The sequence below is a fragment of the Theobroma cacao genome, chromosome 3 (assembly GCF_000208745.1).
Source record: "Theobroma cacao cultivar B97-61/B2 chromosome 3, Criollo_cocoa_genome_V2, whole genome shotgun sequence".
NCBI classification, from domain to species: domain Eukaryota; kingdom Viridiplantae; phylum Streptophyta; class Magnoliopsida; order Malvales; family Malvaceae; genus Theobroma; species Theobroma cacao.
The window spans coordinates 33146625-33170750 of NC_030852.1; the positions used below are offsets into that span (position 1 = coordinate 33146625).

General features: G+C 33.0%; 4 protein-coding genes across 4 annotated transcripts; 3 read left to right on the plus strand and 1 right to left on the minus strand.

Annotated features, from left to right (window-relative positions):
- Positions 2972 to 4809, plus strand: LOC18606346 (cytochrome P450 76C2). The gene is made up of 2 exons (XM_018116970.1): positions 2972 to 4000; positions 4117 to 4809. Exons 1-2 carry the CDS (start codon positions 3029 to 3031, stop codon positions 4744 to 4746), a joined length of 1602 nt encoding a protein of 533 aa, XP_017972459.1. The 5' UTR covers positions 2972 to 3028; the 3' UTR covers positions 4747 to 4809.
- LOC108661252 (7-ethoxycoumarin O-deethylase-like) lies at positions 9979 to 11694 on the plus strand. The gene is made up of 2 exons (XM_018117266.1): positions 9979 to 10953; positions 11065 to 11694. The coding sequence occupies exons 1-2, from the start codon at positions 9979 to 9981 to the stop codon at positions 11692 to 11694; spliced, it is 1605 nt and encodes a 534-aa protein (XP_017972755.1).
- Positions 19139 to 20998, plus strand: LOC18606348 (flavonoid 3'-monooxygenase). Its single transcript, XM_018118034.1, has 2 exons — positions 19139 to 20167; positions 20235 to 20998. The coding sequence occupies exons 1-2, from the start codon at positions 19199 to 19201 to the stop codon at positions 20862 to 20864; spliced, it is 1599 nt and encodes a 532-aa protein (XP_017973523.1). The 5' UTR covers positions 19139 to 19198; the 3' UTR covers positions 20865 to 20998.
- On the minus strand, positions 22913 to 24015 carry LOC108661191 (primary amine oxidase). Its single transcript, XM_018117138.1, is given in 4 exon segments — positions 22913 to 23160; positions 23269 to 23577; positions 23579 to 23800; positions 23858 to 24015. Coding segments are annotated over 4 exon segments (900 nt in total). The 3' UTR covers positions 22913 to 22949.

Sequence of the window (24126 nt, forward strand, 5' to 3'; positions counted from 1 at the left end):
GTGTAGGATTCAATTATTGCTTGTGAATCTCATATATATATGTACCTGACTAGTGCTAAAACATGCACTGAATAATAATGAAAAAAAATTAATATTTTAGTCAATGATAAGTGCAACAATCTTTCTATTTAAAAAATTAAATTTCAATTTTTATTCTTAGAAAAATAATGGACAAAGAAGTAATAATGACTCAATTAACTTCTATTCTCTCTCCACCGAAACTTATTGTTAATTAGGTTCAAACATTAATCATCAGAACTCATATGGTTAGGACTGAGTTTCAATTGGTTTCGGTTGGGATTGTCAAAAAGTCAACCTAATCGACGGCATTAGAGGAGTAATCAGCACCGACCAACCAGCTGGTAGGAAACACCATAGAGGTTGGAAATGACACTTGAAAGTCCATCACCATCGCACATAACAATGTTTTTCTTATTCTTATATTCTTCATTTTTATTTATTTCTTCAATTTTTTTTTGTTTTTGTTTTTTTATGGATTTTTATACTATACATTATCATAGAGTTTTTAAATTTTATAAACGAGATTAAAGGATTGTCATTCCATTAAGTTATATTTAAAAAATTAAAAGTTAATATAGTAACTAAATAGATGCAAGATAATATTTTAACTCGTTTGTAAAATCTAAAAATTTTACTGACCCTTTTTATAAAACAATAATATGTTTTTCCTTAGTCAATGATATGTCATGATTTTTTTTTGGCTAAAATCCGAATTCAATCTTTATTAACTTTTATTACCCAAAATGACATATACATTAAAGAGAATGGAAAGAAATATATTTCAAATAAGGATTTTTCCCTAAATTTTGAGATATAAAGATTGAATTCGGATCATTATGCATCTACACAAAAGTCTCCATGTGAGTATTTAAAATAGAGAAAATGCCAATGTCAAAATGGAAAAAGTCAAAGCAATTTACGGTCAAAACATAAATGTGAAAGCTGAGGTTCAACCCACAAAGGACCTGATGACTGTGTTGGAACAGCCCTCAACCTTTGGTGTCACTGTTAAAGTGAGGTAAGGAATCCACGTAACGTGGATAAGTACATTTTATTTTCGGGGCCAAGACGTTTTTGAGAATTGTGTGCTGCTGTGAAGGCATGCTGATTGTGGGAGCTGCTGTGATGTTTGGTGTTTTATGAATGAATGAGAACTATTTCCACATCTATCATGATTTTGTTTACTTCTGGGAAGGTGTTTTAGGGGTGTTGATGATATGCTAGGTGTTATGGTGACACTAATTTCAGGCTCATGGATGTGGTTTCTTTGGTTTCTGATACTTGTGTGTAAAATGTACAAGTCCTTCAAAAAATTATGTTGAGGGACATGGGAAGTTTTTATGTTCATATGCTTGGCAGGGACACTTTGACCTTGTGTAAAAAGGGTAAAATTGTCATGAGAGGATGCTAAGAACTCTAGGCTTTATTAAGAAAGGTAGAATCTTCTGTCAGATGTACAATTACTGTCGAGATGATCCTATGATGTTTTCTTCACTTTAGAGCATAACAAACTAGGATCAACTTGCTTTTGTTTTTCCTCAGGGGAGTGTTCTTGCCTCCCTTGTTAGTTATATACAATGAAATTTCAAAAAAAAAAATAATAAATGTGAAGGGCAGCAATTTTGATTGAACAATAGATCTCGTGCAAACCAAGTTTGGCACCAGGCAGATGTTTGACATGAAGTAATAATTATACATTAAACTGGCCCTTAATTCATTTGGGCCAATTGTATTTTATGGAGGGTTCATAATATTGTAGTGAGAGCGATGTATTTCGGCCTTAAATTATATATATATGTGATACTCCAAATTTTAATATATTCGTAAAGTAGTGTAATAGTGGTGACATGGATTAAGAGTAATTTCATCTTCTTCTTGGTGAGTCTTAACAAATATTTTATATCCAAGATTCCATAAATTATTCTTATAAAAAATAATATAAAAAATAAATGATTTTTACTTTAGGAGTAAAATAGTAATTTTAGATCTCGAATCTAAATTTTTAAGTTTTCATGAATTCAAATATCTCTAATCTATTGTGGATCTTTTTTCAATGTTAAAAGAGTTAAAAAAAAGAAAAAAATGATAAAGTTAACTTATTAATGGCATTTTCGTAAATATTTGAAACCTTTGTCAACCTTAGGTATAAAGACCATAACTTTCCAGCATTTTCTTCTTCCTCTCATTTCTTCTCTCCGTTCCTAATACTTCGTCTTCCATGGAAGCCATTCTTGAAGCTTTCATAACTTTCTCATATTAACTCCTAATTTCATGTTTTTGTACATTTTTTCATAAGATTTTTCGTGCTCTTTCGCTTCTTTCAGCTCAAAACCCTCCAAAAGTCTTCCGTCTACACTTTCTCTTACTACCTGAACATTTTAGAGAGAGAAACTTTTTAAACTAGCTTGAAAACTTTTGAAAGACTTTTTCTCCATTTTAGTCCTCACAACACCTTCAAAAGCTATTCTCACTGAAGAAAATTAACTACGAGTCCACCAAAGGTGAGTAATGGATTATGGTTGATTTTTAAGTTTGTTAATAATAGTTAATAATTAGATTTGTGGATTGTTTTATTGTTGATGGATTATATTTTGGTAAAAAGATGAGTATTTATTATTAGTGCGACTAAAATAGTGAAAATAAATGACTAGCTAATGACTAGAATGTTAGCTTTGTTAATTTAAAAGTATATTGATGCTTGGAACGAGGATTAGGGGATGTTTTGATGGGTTGAGATTGTTGGAGGGAGAAATAAATAATAATTATGATAATTCATGGTTTAACTAGTAGTGTGGATGACTAATTTATTAAAGGGTATTGTATTGGTGTATGTCAACATTTCTACTTGGAGCACTAATTTAGGTGACAAAAAAAATCAATTAAAAAAAAAAACAAGTGGGTGAACTTGCATTTTAGATATACTTCCTCGCTGCAAAGTCAAACTCTTGCACGTCCTTGTTGCTTCTGCCTTTTAGCTTACGACTTCCTTGTTTTTTTTCCTCCTAGAATGTCGCACGCAACTTACACCTTGTATTCATGGCTGTGGGATGGTAACAACCAGAAGGTTGGACTGCTTGGAGCAGTTTTCCCATTTCTGATTGCCACGTTGGTAATTTCACTCTGGCAACTCTGGACTCTTAGGAAGTCAAGGAAGCCAATCGCTCCGTTGCCGCCTGGCCCCCGTGGCTTGCCATTAGTGGGATATCTTCCGTTTCTTGGAACCGATTTACACATGGTCTTTACAGAATTGGCGGGAATATACGGCCCCATCTTCAAACTTTGGCTTGGAAACAAATTATTCGTGGTAATTAGCTCACCATTGCTAGCAAAAGAAGTGGTTCGCGTCCAGGATAAAACATTTTCTGAGCGGGATCCTCCCATCGCTGCGCAGGTTATTACGTATGGCTGCAATGATATTGCATTTGACTCTTACAGCAGTCCCAGCTGGAAAATGAAGCGCAGAGTTCTTGCAAGCGAGATGCTTAGCAATGCTAGCCTTAATGCATGCTACGATCTACGAAGAGAACAAGTGATGAATACCATTGGGGATGTGTATAAAAACGTTGGCAAGCCAATTGATATTGGTGAATTGTCATTTTTAACTGCAAACAATGCGGTCATGGGCATGTTGTGGGGAGGCAAACTCCGAGGAGAGAAAAGGGCTATCATTGAGGGTCGGTTCAAAGGGATTTCTACAGAATTAATGGTGCTAATGGGAAAACCAAACCTTTCTGATTTTTTTCCTGTGCTTGCACGATTTGACATACAAGGTATAGAAAGGAGAATGAAGAAAATCTCTCATTTGTTGGATCAAGTTTTGGAATCTGTAATTGAACTAAGAATGAACATGGCCACCAAGAAGGACAAAAATGATGGAAATAGTGAACAAAAAGACTTCTTGCAGTTTCTTTTGGAACTCAAGGAGAATGAAGATAGCGCATCATCTATTACAATGAATCAACTCAAGGGCATGCTGTTGGTAAGATTTGTTATCATACACCTATTTTCCTTTTTTTTTCTTTTTTTTGGGTACAACATACAGCCTTCATCTTTACTTGCTGGTTTGGGTAATGGGTGCTAATAATTTTTAACTAGAACATTTTGGGGGGTGGAACGGATACTACATCAACTATGATGGAGTGGACAATGGCACAGCTAATACAACATCCAGAAGTAATGGCAAAAGTGAAGAAAGAATTAGCTGATGTTGTTGGGCTAAGTAGCACCGTTGAAGAGGATCACTTGCCTAATTTACTGTACCTACATGCGGTGATAAAGGAGACCTTCCGATTGCACCCCCCTCTGCCGCTCCTTGTGCCCCGTTGTCCTGGCGTATCAAGCACTGTTGGTGGCTATTCCATACCAAAGGGTAGCAGGGTCTTTTTAAATATCTGGTCCATTCATAGGGACCCCAATATATGGGATAATCCTTCAGAATTTCAACCTGAAAGGTTCTTGAATGATCCTAACAAGTTTGACTACAATGGGAATGATTTCCGGTACATGCCATTTGGCTCTGGAAGGAGAAGGTGTCCAGGACTTCCTCTTGGGGAGAAGATGCTATATTTCATGCTGGCCTCATTGCTGCATTCTTTTGAGTGGAAATTGCCCCAGGGCACAGAGCATGACCTGTCCAGCATATTTGGAATTGTTATGAAGAAAAAGAAGCCTTTATTTCTTATTCCAACACCAAGCTTACCTAATCTTGAGCTATACATAAAGTAATTGCTACAATGTAGTCGTACTAAGCTATTATTGTATCTCTTTCATACTATTAGATTACTTTTTAGCAAATATCTATCGTCTATCTTTTGAAAAAAAAAAAAATCTGTCGTCTATAGCAGGAATTAGACAACAGTGCCACGTAATATTTTCTCATAAATATCAAGTAAATTTTGTGAAATAACCCATTAAAGTAATTAAATAAAATTATATACTGATATATATACCTCATTGAGTCAGATGATTGGGATGTTGCCGTAGGCGCAGTGGCTATCAGACCAGGACCAAGGGCCTCAACGAACCCTCAGCCGCAGGATTTTGTAGTCTGGGACTGTAGTTACCGCTATACTGTATAGCATAAGCATATAAAACCAGGTGGTCCATGGTGGTAGGCTTGCGATTTAGATTTGTCACACCGCTGCTGGTGGTTTCAAATGGAACAAAGAAGTTGGGATGTCATATGTTTCATAATTTCAAGTATTGTCGATTTTGGGTGGTCAACAGTTCTAATAATTTGTAATAGAAGATCTTACTCTCGTTTTAAACCCTAGCAAATGGGCGGGTCCAATCCATGAGGGTAAAATGATAGCGAGGTCCAGCCATATATGGATGCTAACCAACAAAATTCAATACTTTCAAAATCCTTCCATTCCGCCACAATAGATCCCACACTCAGTATCCATCCTGTAAATGGTGTAGTCTCTTTCCACGCATCTTTCCACATACTGTCTCCTTTATCTGCTGACTCACCCCTCTAGTAACTCCAAACAAAGCCCTCTAGCTAAGGGCTAAAGCCCCTGACTTGTTTATTTGGCTTTTTCCTGTGTCTGTGTTTCCTTAACTCCGGGTTTCACATTTCTCCGCCACTGGTTGTCTAATAGTAGTAGTTTTATTCCGTTTCCTTACAGCTAATGCCCAAATTATAGAAGTCGTGATCCCTTAAGCCAGCAATTCTTTTTTTTTTTTTTCTTATAAGAAGCAAAACCAACAATTCATTAATCAAAGGGAGAGAAATCCTACACCACGGATGGTGTAATTTTTCTCTCCGCTGATAACAAGCATCGTTACTCAAAATAGCATTTTATCAAAGAATCAATACAATTACTTTTCATGAGTTAAAAATCAACACAGTATACAATTTTAGTAAACAAAACCCATCTCCATCCTATACAAATCAAGTAAACGAAAATCCATCTCAATCCAAACGTCCATCAATGCCAGCAATTCTAACAGTTCACTTCATTTTCCTTGATTTACATCCCTTAACAAACCAACACTTAAATTTTTTTTTTAATGCCGAGACAGATTAGAGCAAGTTTCGGGACCGTGAGGGCATGACTGGTAAGACTCCATTTATGTAACATGCTGTTCTGTCGAAATTTGAAAAGTTTTTTGATGAGTGTAAGTATGCCATTGTCATCATCTTCCTTTAAAAAATGTTCGAAATAATTATCTTCATTACAATATTGACATAATTTCATTTTTTAATATATTGTGAACTTTGTAAAAAAAAAAGAAAGTATAAAAAGTCAAATTCGGGAGTTTCATTTTGACAAAATTTCGAACTACTCTGATTAATCTTAATTTTTTTTTTATAAAGATAGATACGCAAACAAAGACTCCGTGTCATTTAGCTAAACATTGACTAATCCAGCGAGATTTTTTTTTTTTTTCCTGACACAGCCCTGAGATTACGTTTCCAACTCTAAGTTACGACTAATCTTCCCTCCGATTTTTTTTCGATTTTAATAATGTAACGTAATTCAAGGTTTTTTGGGGGGGCAGGGCTGATTTGCGATGTCGGAACATTTGTCTTCACATCCTGGATTTAAAATTTTCAGTAGTAGTCTACTCATTACTCAGTAGGATATACTAAAAGTCAAAGAAAATAAAACAAGCTATTGATTAATTGATTCCTTTTTTTTTTAATGAAAACTAGTAACCCTTTCTAGAAGCCCGTTGGGTTCCCTAAAGGTCTATAAATATAAGACCGAAACAGCCTAACGAGACTTTACTTTCCTTATTTTAAAATAAAAAAAAAAGATAGAATCATTTTATGAACTTATAACTTTTGTGTTAGGGATTCCAGACTTTAATTTTTTTTAAAACATTATAATTGAGGTATTGATTGCACGGTTGTCACATGTTCCCGAAAACATGCATATATATATATATATAAAAAAACAAGAGTTGGCTTATCTGTTGTTAATTTTTTAACATGCATAGTCGGGGCGGCTGATTTATAAAACAATTTATTTCTCGTATTGGGAAAGATTTTCAAAGAATCAGGTAAGGAAGAAGATTTGATATAATTGGGTTGGTGAGTCCAGTAGATGAAGGTATCTTGTAGACAATATTCATATTTTTTTTACGTAGATAGATTTTTCATGATGACTCCTATATAAACTATATAAAAATGCCGTAACATATTTCATTAACGTAGGTATTGATAATGATTTGTTATATAAAGGGGCAATACATCGGGGCCCCAACTGACCCAACGACTACTATCCAAAATTAGGAAAGCTGCTATTTTTCGAAAATATATGTGGAAAAGGGCCTTCCGATCTGTTTCTCAAAAATGAACCTAAAGGGCCTAGCACACGCATCAGTGATCAGACCGGTGCCTAATTTATAGATAACTACAACCTTTTCATAATCTTATATTCACGTGGCCTTTTGTACATATATATGTCACACCTGTTTCCAAAGCATCTTTACAGTTTCGTCAAAAATATATGACATTTAAAATTTTCAAATAAATTTTTATTTTTTATTACATTAAATTAAGTATTTTTATTTTTATTTTAAATTAAATATATCGTTATAACTAATTATTGATTTAGTTAAAGTGTCACACGATATTCTATGTTACGTAATATTGATATGACATATTAACATGTTATAATAAATAATAATTTAGTATATCAATATAAAATAATAATATAATTATGTGTTATTTTTTACTTTTTACATTAATATCACGTGAGTATATATAAAATGATAAGTGATATTTTTATTAATTAATAATTAATTAATTATTAATTATAAGAGTTTATTAGACTTAAAATAAAAATATATTGAACATAATAAAAGAATTAAATTTTATTTACATTTTTTTAAATAGTTTAAAAATTATTTCGAATATTATGTCAAAAAAATATCATTAAAATTTTCTTAAATATAAAACATATCCATTTGCTTGTTGTAAGTAATAATTTCGTGGGATTCATCCTGAAGTCGAAAAGTTCATGGGAATGAACAAAGGAATTAAATTGGATCGTTTTAACCAAACCAAAGAGCTAATAAAAAAGAGGTATGCCAAACTCTCCAATCTCTATTAATAAAATTGTCATTTCAATAAACTCGGTATATTTATCTTCAACCATTTCTTTATACTCAATTTTGGATTAGTTAAAGTTAGTTATATAGTTAAGGCTCTGTTAATTAGGTTATGAAAAACTTTTAAGAAAAACAATATAATTTTAAAGATAAAAGGAATATGTAACTCTCTATATATAGTATAATAATACTTTGGGATGACAAGAGAAAAATAGAAAGAAAAGAAGTTTTTATGTATATTTGTCAATGAGAAATATAAAAAAAACAATTAAAGGAAAAAATTGTAAATAACCTAAAAACTAAATATCCTATTCTTAGTTTATAAGTTACAAAAAAAAATTAATTTATCCAAATAATGGAATGGTTATCCAGTATTTTTCTTTTACTCCATCAAGTGATTAGTTTTTATTAAGTATCAATAATCTGACACAACTCTTGAAAAAGCCAAGTAACATAGAAGATGGGAACCCAGCACATGAGTCTACCTTTCTACAACACACCAGAAACCAACTGAAACGAAGGTCCAGAATGACGAAACAGGTTCCATAGCTGGAAACGGTTCACTTAAGACAGCTAGAGCTAGGAAAGACAACACCCGGAGGCACACATAAGGATCCGACGTCCACAAAGAAAACAGATCAACCCCTGTTAAAACACTCCATCAATGATACCAAAGTCACGTTACACAGCATGCAACACAAGAAACTCACATAGAAAACGTGTCAGCCAGAATAACTCAACACCTGCAGATGGAGAACCATTAGTCCACAACATATAATCTGGCCTTAGAGCTTGTGACAGAAATGAAAGGGGCTACATTAGTGCCAAACGCAGAACACCGTGGCAGCGCCATGCTCGAAGGCGCCAGAGCAATCACCACCTTGTGTAAAATATTTCCCGCTATCCACACCAAATCGAGCCAAGAAAAGTCTTAATACACCCCTAGTAGCCACCCCCTCAATCCCATCGGGCACCCAAATCTTCTCAAGTACACAGTCATTTCTGTCTGTCAATTTCGATTCCTGGAATCATAATCACCCCAGCTTTACACACCTGAATCAATGTTTGCACCATACTGGTTATATTATTCATTTTTATTTATTTCTTTTTTATTATATTATTCTTTTTTTTATGGGTTATTATCTTATACATTGTTGTTAAAAGTTTTTAAACTTTATAAATAAGATTAAAGAATTGTTACATGTCCATTAAATTATATTTAAAAATTGAAATTAATATATATATATATATATATATATAATAATAATAGATATAAGCTAATGTTTTAACTCATTTATAAAATTTAAAAGTTTCATTATGCTGCGTATAAAACAATAATTTATTTTTTATTAGTCCATCACACTTAACTTGTTCTTTTTTTTTTTGCTAAAATCCTATTCGTGGTTGAATTTTATTATTATTATGAATGACATATAAATTAAAGAAAATGGAATGAAATATACTACAAATAAGGGATTGTTTCCCTAAATTTTGATAGATAGATAATTTTGGATCATTATGTATCTAGACAAACGTCTCTATGAGTATTTAACACAGGGAAAATGGCCACGTCAAAATGGAAAAAGTCAAAGAAATTTTATTAAATTAGAAGGTAAAGAATTAGGACGCGTAAAATTTGACTTTCACCATTGAAAATTTGTTATTGTGCCTATCATTAACAGTTTAAATCCGCATAGGAAACTACGGTGCTTCGCTTTGCCCGTTGATTTGACTTTTCATTTTAGATATACTTTACAAACCAAGTGTGTCGTTTCCTTAAGGTGGCTATAAATCATTCTCAATTCCTAGCTCGGTGCAACATCAAACTCTATACACTTCCTCGTTGCTTTTGGCCTTTAGCTGACAATTCCATTTCCATTTTTCCCTCGTAGGATGTCGCACACAACTTACACCTTGTATTCATGGTTGTGGGATGGAAGCAACCAGAAAGATCGACAGCTTGGAGCAGTTTTCTCATTTCTGATTGCCACGTTGGTAATTTCACTCTGGCAACTCTGGACTGTTAGGAAGTCAAGGAAGCCACTCGCTCCGTTGCCGCCTGGCCCCCGTGGCTTGCCATTAGTGGGATATCTTCCGTTTCTTGGAACTGATTTACACATTGTCTTTACAGAATTGGCGGGAATATACGGTCCCATCTTTAAACTTTGGCTTGGAAACAAATTATGCGTGGTAATTAGCTCACCATTGCTAGCCAAAGAAGTGGTTCGCGTCCAGGATAAAACATTTTCTGAGCGGGATCCTCCCATCGCTGCGCAGGTTATTACCTATGGCTGCAATGATATCGTATTTGACTCCTACAGCAGTCCCAGCTGGAAAAGGAAGCGCACAGTTCTTGCCAGTGAGATGCTTACCAATGCTAGCATTAAGGCTTGCTATGGTCTACGAAGAGAACAAGTGATGAAAACTATCGGGGATGTGTATAAAAATGTTGGCAAGCCCATTGATATTGGCGAATTGTCATTTTTAACTGCAATCAATGCGATCATGGGCATGTTGTGGGGAGGCAAACTCCGAGGAGAGAAAACGGCTACCATTGAGGGTCGGTTCAAAGAGATTTCTACAGAATTAATGGTGCTATTGGGAAAACCAAACCTTTCTGATTTTCTCCCCGTGCTTGCACGGTTTGACATACAAGGTATAGAGCGGGGAATGAAGAAAATCTCTCATTTGTTTGATCAAGTTTTGGAGTCTGTAATTGAACTAAGAATGAATTACATGGCCACCGAGAAGGAAAAAGATGATGCAAAGAGTGAACCGAAAGACTTCTTGCAGTTTCTATTGGAACTCAAGGACAATGAAGATAGGGCATCATCTATTACAATGAATCAGCTCAAAGGCATGCTGATGGTAAGATTTGTTATCGTACACCAATTTTTCGTTTTTTCTTTTAGGGTACAATATACACCTTTTATTCCTGCTTTCTGGTTTGGGTAATGAATGCTAATAATTTTTAACTAGGACATTGTGGTGGGTGGAACGGATACTACATCAACTATGACGGAGTGGACAATGACAGAGCTAATACAACATCCAGAAATAATGGCAAAAGTGAAGAAAGAATTAGCTGATGCTGTTGGGCTAAACAGCACTGTTGAAGAGGATCACTTGCCTAATTTAGGATACCTACATGCGGTGATAAAGGAGACCTTCCGATTGCATCCGCCCCTGCCCCTCCTTGTGGCCCGTTGTCCGAGTGTATCAAGCAATGTTGGCGGCTATACCATACCAAAAGGTAGCACGGTCTTCTTGAATATTTGGTCCATTCACAGGGACCCCCATATTTGGGTCAATCCTTCAGAATTTCAACCTGAGAGATTCTTGAATAATCCTGACAAGTTTGATTACTACGGGAATGATTTTCGGTACATGCCATTTGGCTCTGGAAGGAGAAGGTGTCCAGGCCTTCCTCTCGGGGAGAAGATGCTATATCTCATGCTGGCCTCATTGCTGCATTCTTTTGAGTGGAAATTGCCCAAGGGCACAGAGCATGACCTGTCCAGCAAATTTGGAATTGTTATGAAGAAAAAGAATCCTTTACTTCTTATTCCTACACCAAGCTTACCTAATCTTGAACCATACATAAAGTAACTGCTATAATGTAGTCGTACTAAACTATTATTCTATCTCCTTTGTATTACTTAGATTGCTTTTTAGCAAATTTCTGTTGTCTATAGAATAATAGAAAGATTCAGACATGAATGCATGTAATATTTTCTTAGTATCAAATAAAATTTGTGAAATAAACAATTAAAGCAATTAAGTAAAAAAATATATTGATATACGTCATTGAGTCAAGACGGCTGGGATTTCGCTGTAGGCGCAGTGGCTAACGAACCAGGACCAAAGGCCTCAAACAACCCTTGGCAGTAGAGCTGTAGTCTGGGACTCGGGGTGGGTACTACTCTAATATGGCATAACCATAGAAAACCAGGTGATCCGTGGGGGGCTTGCAATTTGGATTTGTCGCAGCTGCTAGTGTTTTGGTTTCAAATGGAGCAAAGAAGCTGGACTTTCATATGCTTCTCAATATGAAGTAGTGTTGATTTTAGGTGGTGAACAGTTCTAATTTGTTATAGAAGATCTTACTCTCTTTTGTTCTTTCGGAGAGTTATGGATTGAGGTAACCCAACCAATTTTTAATGAAATCTTTATGGCTTATAAAAAAAAAAAATGATCTTAGTCTCTTTCTTATTGCTTCTTGTTTGCATCCAAAAGAGAAGACACCAGGGTAGGCTTGAATACAGAACATTTATAAAATTTTCAATTTCGGCTCTACAATGTACCATGCCCATCAAGAGGGTGACCATATCTTTGAACTCAAGCAAATGCCCGGTTCCAATGTATGAGGGTAAAATGATAGCGAAGTCTTGCCATATATGGATGATACCCAAACTTCAAAACTTTCAAACTCTGTCCGACTCCTTGCATGCCGCCACCATCGATCCCACTTCAGATATCTGCCCTATAAACTGTGTAGTTTCTTTCCGCGCACCTCTCTCCACATATTGCTTCCACTCGGTCTCCTTCATTTGCTCACTCATGACTCACCAGTCTAACAACTCCAAATAAAGCTCTCGAGCTAAGGGCTAAAGTCCTTGCCTTGTTTAGTTGACTTTTTCCTCTGTCGGTACTTCTTTAATTCCGGATTTCAGATTTCTCTTCCACCAGTAGTAGTGTACTAGCAATGCCTAATTATAGAAGTCGTGATCCCTTAGGCCAGCAATTCTAACACTTCACTTCATTTTCCTTGATTTACATCCTTCAACAAACCAATATTTTTTTTTTCTAGATGATAAGATAGATTAGAGCAAGTTTCACGACCTGTGAGTCTGTGACTTGTAAGACTCTTTCATATTTATATAATATCTTCATTTGTTGAAATCTGAAAGGTTTTTGATCGAGTATAATTAAATTTGTCATTTTCATCACCATCTTTAAAACAAAATTATTAAAAATAATTATTTTCATTAAAATATTGACATATTTTTTTAAATACTATTAATTTCATAAAAGAAAATGGAGTATCAAAAATCTAATTCAAGAGTTTCACTTTGATGAAATTTTGATGTAACCGAATCATGCCAGCAAGAGTACATGTCATTTAGCTAAAATTGGTGATCCATATTTTGTGCCATTGCCTAATCTTCCCTCCGATTTTTTCTTCCCTTTTAATAACGTAACGTAATTAATGGTGTTTGCCAGGGGCAGGGCTGATTTCTGAAGTGGGAGCATTTGTCTTCATCTCCTGGATTTTTTTTACTAAAAATGAAACCCTTTATTTAACGAAAACCAAAAACTCTTTCCTGAAGCCCACTGGGTTCCCTTAAAAGTCTATATATATATAAGACCAAAAAAGCCCAACAAAACTTTCCTTTCCTTATTTTGGGTCTAATGAAACCTAAAGGGCTTTGATGTTTAATCGAACCGAAATTAGCTTTAAATAATATTTTTATACTATTGATTATTACTAAATGACCCAATAACCTTTTGTATGTCATTTTTCATTTTTAGAAAAAATAAAATAAAGATGGAAACGTTTATGAACTCATAGCTCTTGTGTTAAGGATTCAAATTCTTAATTTTTTTTTTAACATTGAAATAATAACATCACGATTGTAACATATTTCAGTAATATGTTAATATAAAAAAAGATAATGTTAAAGGAAAAAGGGAACAACATGTTGGCTTATTGTTGTTAACTTTTCAACATGCGTGGTATGAATGGCTGATTTTTAAAACAATTTAACTTTCATCTTGGAAAAGTTTTTCAAAGAATAAGGTGAAGAAGATTTGATATGTTGATTATTGGGTCCAATAGATGAAGGTAGCTTATAGACAATGTTCGTATTTTTTTTTCTTCAGACAATTACCTCTAGATAGATATCACAAAGATGTTCATGATGAAACCAACAAGTTATATAGAATGCCATAACACATTCATTGAATTTTTTTATTCTCTAAACCATTAGGTAAATGTTCATAAATTTTGATGATGAGTTAAAAAAAATTAAAACGTTATATACTAGTATTTAAGTTGTCATGTCAACAACACTGCCCTGTTTAAAGAGTAAAATTTGAATCTCTTTCTCCTTATTATAAAAAAAAAATTAATTAAGAATAATTCATTAAGTTTCTGTTTGGTTTATTTTTAAAAAATAAATAAATAATAAATCAAGAGAAAAATTTTGAAAAAAAATGTAAAATAAAATTCCTTGTTTTATTTGTATAACTGAAGGAATAAGAGGAAGGAGTTTTTCCTTATGCATTTCTGTTGAAAGTTCGGAATTTTCAAGCTAAAAAGTTTCAAAAAGAATGTTCTTATAAGGGAAAATATCAGTCAATATATTCAAATTCAAATAAAGCTGCCGATAAGTTTTATGCAAGTTTGGATTTAAACATTTGAGAAATTTGCAGAAATAATGCGTTAGAATTTTGCTGCTTATAACCAATGGAATAGGTGCCGAATGATGATATCAGTAGGGAAATTTCAACTCCTATGATCTCTAGTCGACATTAGAGGCTTCGCAGTTGGAAAAAATCAAACAGTGTGTATAGATAATGAGTTCATGCAGTCGCATCGCTCGAGGGTGGCTTTGGACCGGGTAGGCGAAGCAACGCTATTGCGTTGGCCCTGCCGTTCTTAGATTCCGGTAGTAGGAGCTTGACTGAAGCTCCATGGTAGCAGAATTTGCCAGAGGACAATCAACTTTTCGCTGTTCAATGCTAATTTGGTCAGGGCCGGCTTTAGCATAAAGCCAGCAAAGTCCTACTTTAGGCCCCACAATTTTATTTTATAAGGTTCATAAATTTATATATTATAATTAATTATATTAAATATACATAAAAATTAAAATAATTAATAAAATATTTTTTAAATTAAGTGTCTATTAAATATTTATTTTCTTCACTTACCACCTCTTATTAATTCTCAATTATTTATCTCACTTTCTCACTTATATGAAAGTCAAAATAATTAATAAAATTACATATTTTCTCATTTTCTCAATTATGTGTTTAATAAATTTTTATTTTTTACCATTTCTTAATTTTCATATGCTAATAATTCTCAATTATTTTTTTTATTTTTAATAAATATAATATGCTTTTAATTATCTATAATTAACTATAATGTTTTTAAATTTTAACATAAAAGGTCTTATTTATTTTTTTTTCTCAGTAAGGGCCTCATTTAAATATCTAATCGCTTGTGGCCTTAAGAGGTATTGAGCCGCCCTTGAATTTGGCACAATTAACAACAACATGACGATTCCACTCTCGAGTTCGTCCAAGTCAACAACAACGTCGCCTTCAGTCACTATACAATGCCTCAAGGGACAACCTACAATTCTTTCTTAATCAAAATACCCACCAAGTCTCTTTATCAATACGTTTTATTTAATTTAATCAATGTACTCAAAATTAACGTAATTTAATTTTTTAATTTTAAAAATTATTTAATTTAATCTCTCTTCTTAAGAATATTTAATTTTACTGTTAAAAGAGATTATGTCAATATTAACATTAGTGTTGACGTGGCATGTCACATGGTACTGACATGATAACATGGCAGTTTCACATGGCAAATAAAAAATTTTTCAAAAAAAAATTTGAGCCACGTCATAAAAATTAAATAAAAAAAAATATATAGTACATAGACTAAATTAAATAAAATTGAGATGTTGAGGGACTAAATTGAAAAGGTAATTGAAAAATATAATTTTTAAGTAAATGATAAATATACTTATTAATAAATCGAATATTTAAGTGTAAAAGATTTATGGTGTTAAAAAATATATAAATATTTTCTTATTTGATTTTAGAATATGTACATTAATTTTATCTTTTTTGTAAAAATTAAATTTAAATCCTTTTTTTATAAAAAAATTTCATATCTAGAGTCAAATTTAGGTGAATAACTTACATTATATTGAAATAAAATAATATAAAAAGATTAAATAAATTATTTTTTCTTCTATTTATAATAGTATAAAAATTTGAAATTTATTTTGACTTAATTTTTAACTTAAGCTGAATTCAAATTAACAAAATAAGTTGATTTAGTTACAACTTTCACAATTTACAAATACCCATGCTTTTGAAATTATTTAAACCTTACTCAATTTACCTTTTATTTAAATTTACTCAAAATTTCTTACAAAATGATTTTATTTAAGTTCAAATACCACAATCAAATTCTACTAAATTAAAATTAAAATTATCAAATTGGATCTACAAAAAATTTGTAAATACAAAATAAAATGATACAAATATTTATAATTATATTTAACTCTATCAACCATAAATGCAATCTTTAATCCAAGAAATGTCAACCTAAAAATATAACCTAAAATATTAAACAAAATAAAAACATAAAAAATAAATAATTAATTAAAGAGCTAAATAGCTCAGATTCTATGATTATAATAAGAGGTTTGTCATACCAAGATTAAACAAGTCAGAATGAAAGATTAATTTTATAGTCAGCACTAACTCTATATCTCCCTTCTTCATTTTTTTTTTAAAAGTAAAATACCGTTACTTTCTAAACTTTGATTGAAATTACACAAAAGTTTATTAGTTTTCAAAATGGATACCCCATAAAAAAAAATATTTTTCCCTGAAAACTTAGGTCTAGTCGTTAGTTAATTGTTAGTATTTTTATCAACTTACTGACGTTGTAAGAGTAAAAAGATAATTTTACACTTGATTAATTTTTAAAATTACTATTATATAATTTTTTATTTTTTATTAATTAAAAAAAACCTCCCAAGATGGAGAGCACTAGTGCGTCCTTGGGGAGCTCAATCAAGACTCCTAAGGGAGCATCAATCTGGTGCTCCCCTCCCTTGGTCAGTGCTCCCCTTTTTAAGGGAGCACCATTCTAAGCTCTTTTCTTTTGTTTAATTTTTTTAAAATATAATAATAATTTTTTAAATTAATAAAAAAAGAAAAGACATTTTAATCTTTTCCTAATCTCTGTTAATAGTGTTTACAGTTTTGAAGCAAAGTGTCTATTTCGAAAACTAATTGATCCGTTTGGAATTTCAACTAAAATTCAAGGGGGTTGGGATATTTTACCCTAAAAAAAAACTAAATAAACCTATTTTGCTAATTTGAATTTCGCTCAAGTTAAATACTAAGTCAAGTAAATTTTAAACTTTTGTAATATTATAGATGAAAGAAAAAGAATTTATTTAGTCTTTTTATATTATTTATTCTAACATAATGCAAGTTATTCATCTAAATTTAATTTTAGGTATGAAATTTTTTTATAATTTTTATAGAAGGAGAATTCAAACTTAATTTTTACAAAGAAGATAAATTAATTAATGTACATATTCTATAATCAAATAATCAAATAAGAAAATATTTATATATATTTTTTAACACCATAAATCTTTTATACTTAAATATTTAACTTATTAATAAGTATATCTATCATTTATTTAAAGATTTGTATTTTTCAAATATTTTTTTCAATTTAGTTCATCAATATCTCAATTTTATTCAATTGAGTCTCTGTATTATATATTTTTATTAAATTTAGTCCCTATGATGTGGCAATGGCACGTCAACATGTCAGTGCCACGTTAACATTGCCACATCATCATATTTAGTGTCATGTGGCACTGCCATGTCCTCACATTGGAGCCATGTGGCATGCCACGTCATCATGTGGGTTGCATATCATTAAAATATGCTACGTCAGCGTCGATATTGACGCAAAAGTCATCCCTGTAAAATTAGATACCGTTATGGGAAGGAACTAAATTGAAACAATTCTCAAAATCAATAGACTAAATTACTTCGATTTTGAGTACAGAAATTAAAATGAACAAAATGCATAAGTACAAGAACTTGGTGAGTGTTTTGACTATTTTTTCTTACTTTTCCTCACTTCTTCCAAGAAAACTATAGTGTAACCCACACTATGCATTCAGGATACAATTATTTGATGTGTGAATAAAATATAAAATTAATTTATAATAATAATAATAATAAAGATAATTATCTAAAAACAAATGGTGAACCAATGCATCATTTACAAACATGAAATTACATTGTAATTTATAAAGATAAATATCCAAAAATTAATAGATATTTTGATGGTTATCTGTCGAGTTAACTTGGAGACTATTATCGTATTAAAAATAAATATAAAAATTCAAAAATGGTGCTACTTCTCTTCTTAAAAACAAACTAAGTTGAAAGATTAAATATATATATATTAATTAATTACATGTAAAAAAGTTTAAAGTGAAAACAACAATAACAAATATAGTAAAAAAATTAGAGATTTGGTTAAAAAGATAAATAAGTTGAGAAAATAAAAAGAAATAGAAGAAGAAAAACAAGAAAATAGGAAGAAAGGAACGAAGAGAAAAACTAAAGCGGAAAAACTAATATTGACAGCAGCATGAAGATTTCACTCCCGACTCCGTCCAAGTCCAGGGCTGCGCCGCCTTGAATCACAGTACAATGACTTAGGGGACAACCCCATAATTCTTTCTATCCTTTTTCTCACTTTTTCCAAAAAAATAATTATCCCTCACGGACCATTACACAACAATACCATTTGCTACTTATTTAGCGATCTCATTTTGTTTAACTTGTAATGGTTCAATTACTAGCATGGAAACTACAACGCATTTTACTAAGATCCAGTTAATTGTTCGACTCACTATCATAGAAGTGTTATAGATTTGCGGGTAATCTATGGATGTCTAGATGAGATCGTGTAGAACGCAAAGCTTGTAGGGAAGTTTTGGGGACTATGGCTGTGCCCGTCTACTCTGACTAGTCTGCGTTAGCAGTTAGCTTAGTCGTTTGGCTTGAATTCTAAGTTACAAACACGTGCCTTTTCTCATCAGGAAGAATAAATAGACCATTGAACATTCTTAGTTTTTGTCCTCTGGTCGCTGTAAGTCTTTTTCATTTTTCCACTTGCCTTTTTCGGAATAACGAATATTGTATTAGTACTATAAATCACGCTCACTCCTGATCGGCAATATCAGACTGTGACTCTGTGCACTTCCTGGTTACCTCAGTGTTTTAACTTACAATTTCTTCTTTCACCTCCAAAAGCAACAAGATGTTGCACACAGCTTACAGCTCGTGTTCATGGCTCTGGAATGCTAGCAACCAGAAAGATGGACTGTTTCGAGCTGCTTTCTCATTTCTGATTGCCATATTAGCAATTTCACTCTGGCACCTTAGGAAGTCGAGGAAGTCAATCGCTCCATTGCCGCCTGGCCCACGTGGCTTGCCATTGGTGGGATATCTTCCATTTCTTGGAACTGATAATCTTCACCTGGTCTTTACAGAACTGGCTGGTGTCTATGGTCCTATCTACAGACTTTGGCTTGGAAACAAACTATGCGTGGTGATTAGCTCACCCTCGCTAGCAAAAGAAGTGGTTCGTGATAACGACATAACATTTTCTGAGCGGGATCCTCCCATTGCTGCACAGATTTGTACCTTTGGCTGCAATGATATTGTATTTGACTCCTACAGTACTCCCGACTGGAGAATGAAGCGGAAAGTTCTTGTGCGCGAAATGCTTAGCAATAGTAGCATCAAAGCTTGCCATGGTCTACGGAGAGAACAAGTGATGAAAACCATTACAAATGTGTATAAAAATGCTGGCAAGCCAATTGATTTTGGTGAATTATCATTTTTAACATCAATCGATGCGGTCATGAGCATGTTGTGGGGAGGCAAACAGGGAGGAGATCAGAAAGGGAATAGCATTTGGACCGACTTTCGAGAGCTTATAACACAATTAATGGTGATATTGGGAAAACCGAACGTTTCTGATATCTTCCCCGTGCTTGCGTGGTTTGACATACAAGGAATTGAGAGGGAAATGAAGAAAATCTCTCAATCGTTTGATCAACTTTTCGACTCTATGATTGAAGCAAGAATGAGCGTTGCCACCAAAATGGAAAAAGATGATGGAAAGACTGAACAAAAAGACTTCTTGCAGCTTCTTTTGGAACTCAAGGAGAAGGACGATGCCTCATCATCAATTACAATGAATCAACTCAAGGCCCTGTTGATGGTAAGATTGTTCTCTCATACACCATTTTTTCTTTTTTTTTTTTTGGATGCTAATAATTTTTAATCAGGACGTTGTGGTGGGTGGAACCGATACCACATCAACAATGATGGAGTGGACAATGGCAGAGCTAATGCAACATCCAGAAATAATGGAGAAAGTGAAGAAAGAAATAGCTGATGTTGTTGGTCCAAACAGCACCGTCGAAGAAGTTCACATGCCTAATTTGCGCTACCTAGATGCTGTCCTGAAGGAGACCTTCCGGTTGCACCCGCCCCTGCCCCTGCTCGTGCCCCGTTGTCCGGGCCAATCGAGCACTGTGGGTGGATATACCATACCGAAGGGCACCAAGGTCTTCTTAAATATCTGGTCCATTCACAGGGACCCACATGTTTGGGATAATCCTTCAGAATTCCAACCTGAGAGGTTCTTGAATGATCCTGACAAATTTGATTACTTAGGAAATGACTCCCGATACATGCCATTTGGTTCAGGAAGGAGAATGTGCGCAGGAGTTTCTCTAGGGGAGAAGATGCTATATTCGACCTTGGCCTCATTGTTGCATGCGTTTGAATGGAAATTGCCCCAGGGTGCCGAGCAAGATTTGTCCGGAAGATTTGGAATTATTATGAAGAAAATGAAGCCTTTGGTTGTTATTCCAACACCAAGATTATCTAATCTCGAGCACTATCTAAAGTAACTTTATAATTGTATTTCTCTGCACTAGATTGCCTCTTAGCAAACTTCAGTCGCCTGATAGCATGATTCAGGAGACAGTGCTATGTAATATTTTGACAATAACGGCTCATTAAGTTTGTTGAATAATCAATTAAAAATAATGAAGTAAAAGAGTATAATTCTCATTGAACCGGCTAGCTTTTTTTCTAATGCATGGATAAACAGGCATTGAGCCCAAATTATGTGGAAACAACAAGCTATACATCCGGTTGATGAGAGCAAATTATCTAGAGGTGAGTAAAATTGAATCAGATTAATTATTCACTTAAATCAAATGTTATTTAGATAAAATAGTTCGTCTTATTGGGTCAATTGATTTAAAATATTTAGTTCAATTAATTTATTTGATCGATTCTCAATTTTAAAATTTTAAAATTAAATTAATCAAAAAACTAAACTAATTATATATATATATATAAATATATAATATTATATTTATATAAAATATTATATATATTTAATATTTTTAATTTTTAATTACTATCTACTAAATTACATTCTCCAACTTTCACTTTTTTATTTTTATTTTTTAACCGCCTGTGCTTTACTCTTTCTTTTTTTCTCATCTAGTTACCTTTACACTTTACTCTTTCTTTAGTCTTTACTCCTTCTTTTCTTTAAAACCTAAGCTTAAATCCTAAAACTCCCTCAGCAAGTTGATAATTTGCTGTGGTTAATGGTTTTGTATTAGATGATTTTATACTTTGTAGATGTTAATTTTATTATCTTTGATTTTTAGTTATGTTAAATTTTGAATGTTAATTTGATGATTTATATAAAAAGACATAATTATGTGAGTAAAGGAATAAATATTATAATTTTTTCTAATATTAAGATTACTTGTATTATTTATAATTACAGATAAAGTTTATAAGTGTTTGTATTGTAATTTACATAAAAAATTATAAAACTTTGGTTCATTGATTCAAAACTGAACTGATTGAACCAATTAAATATTTAATCGATTTGATTTTTTTTATTTGATCAAATTTAATTAATTTTTTAAAAATATTTAATTTATTTAATCTTTAAAATGACAGAACATATCGATTAAATTGCTCAATTGCTCACCCATGTATCAACAGTTCTGCTAGTGGACTGTAAACCCAATCTACACGGCACAGGCCTAGAGGGAGTTTGCACCCAGCCTTGTTGTCAGAGCTCCCAAATCCTCTTTAATAGCCTTAACAACCTCCAAATTGCCATTTTCAATCAGGCACATATTGGCCCCATGCATTTTTTGTATTCGGTTTTCAATCGTCTATTTTACTCTTTTTGTCTCTTTCTTGTCATTTTAAATTGATTTTTACAGAATTTAAAAAGAGTTAATTTTGATATATTTTATATTAAAATTTTAATTTTTTTAAAAAACTGAGGTTTTATGATTTTTAATATAAAAAATCATAAAGGAAATAATTTTGAAATATATTAACATAAAAAAGAAAGAGTAATATATTATTATAGGTGTTTAAAAAAGAAACAGGAAACATTGTTTTTGGACATTAAAAAATATTAAAGAATGTTGCCGAGACACTTTTACTTTTAATTGTAACATTGACAAGCTTTAACTCCATCTTAATTTCATCCCAAATCTATAACAATAAGTGGACCACTTTTTATCAATTTTAAACCTCATGTCCTTTAACTCACATTGCTGAATTTCTCCAATTATCTTGAGATGTAGCCGTATAATATTTTTAGCCTGAATAGCCGAATAGATTAGTTAAGCAGCCATCTTACTACTAGTTATTTCTTTATTTATGCAACTTGTCCAAAAAAGTTCCCAACCATATGGTATGATTACCCAGTAGTGAAAAATTATTGTGACAGTTTCAACCTTTTTTAAACTTATTGGATACTTTAAACGTGGCCACTGTTAAAAGCCCATCATAATGATGTTTCTTTAAAGTGATTAAGACAAAGTAACCTCTAATTAATCTTGATAAGGAAATAAAACCAGTTCCTGGATAATTAGTATTTACGCCTCTCACCATTCAGAAACTTAGATTTGCTTTGTAGGTCCTAGACTTGTTCTGAAACTAGCGTTTCATGCTGAACCAGCAGGCTTGCAAACAGGTAAATCCTTTTCAACATTGGGTGGAATCCGAAGAATTGGGTTGCTCTCGAAGAAATTAACTGGCTTCAAATCAAAGCTTGAGGAAACAGTTGGCATAATAGGAAAGTCCTCTTGGCATGGTATGTGATGGAAGCCTAGAGTATACCACAGCACAATATCCTTGTTCTCAATTGATCGGTCCCTGCAAAAATCAATCACATTGGAAATGGAAATGAACATTAGCTATGGAATAATCAATTTGAACAGGGAAAATAGATGTTAACCAAAATCAACATTCTTCGTTTCTTACCTATCAGACCAAACTGCAAGAGTGTCTTCACCCTGGCTCTGGTAAACAAATAATCCACCTGCCCATTGCTAGCTTTTGTTATATGGAGTGACCCATATCTGGTTATTTGTGAATGCACCTCTTCTCTGTGGTGGATCTTCATGATCCAGCAAGCTAAAGGCGGTACCGCCAGGAACTACCTTATATCCAACCGAGTTCCCAACCCTTGTCTTCTTAGTTGGATTGATCACATGGAACTCAGATGGGTCATAGAGTTTAAGCTGAACTTGTGCATCTTTCTCTGTTTTAGCCACATTTCTGACAGCTTTAGCTTTTTCTTGGTGACTCTCCCGGAGAGGTATCTTGCCTCTTGATATTTACTTTAACAAAGGAATTATCGGAGCCATCTATGTCCATATCCAAGTAGAATGTGATGCAATGATCATGGATAACGCCAATAACGTTTTCAGACAAAAGCGTGCCAAAGAGATGTTCTTGCCCTTCCACTTGGTTCATGTTTTCATAGGTGGTCCCTTTCACCGTCAGAATGCCGCTAAGTCAAACCTGTGGCCATCAGTAATTTTGATTTTAGAACAGCGTAATATGCTACCCAGGAAACTCCAAATAAACGCCAAATTTCAATGAAATAGTAGTTTTTGGTGTATGGGGATTCGTATAAGCCACTGTGATTTGTACGACTGGGCAACGTGGCTGGCTTGAATTTGTTTTCATGTTTTGATTATTCAGGTGAGTCTTCTCGACGTCCATCATGCCTTTTCAATTTTTTCTTAATCTTTATGAAATATGGACGGATTACAGTGAAGCGATAATTGTGAAGTTGAGTTGTATTGCCAACAACCAAACTCCCTAATCAGCTTT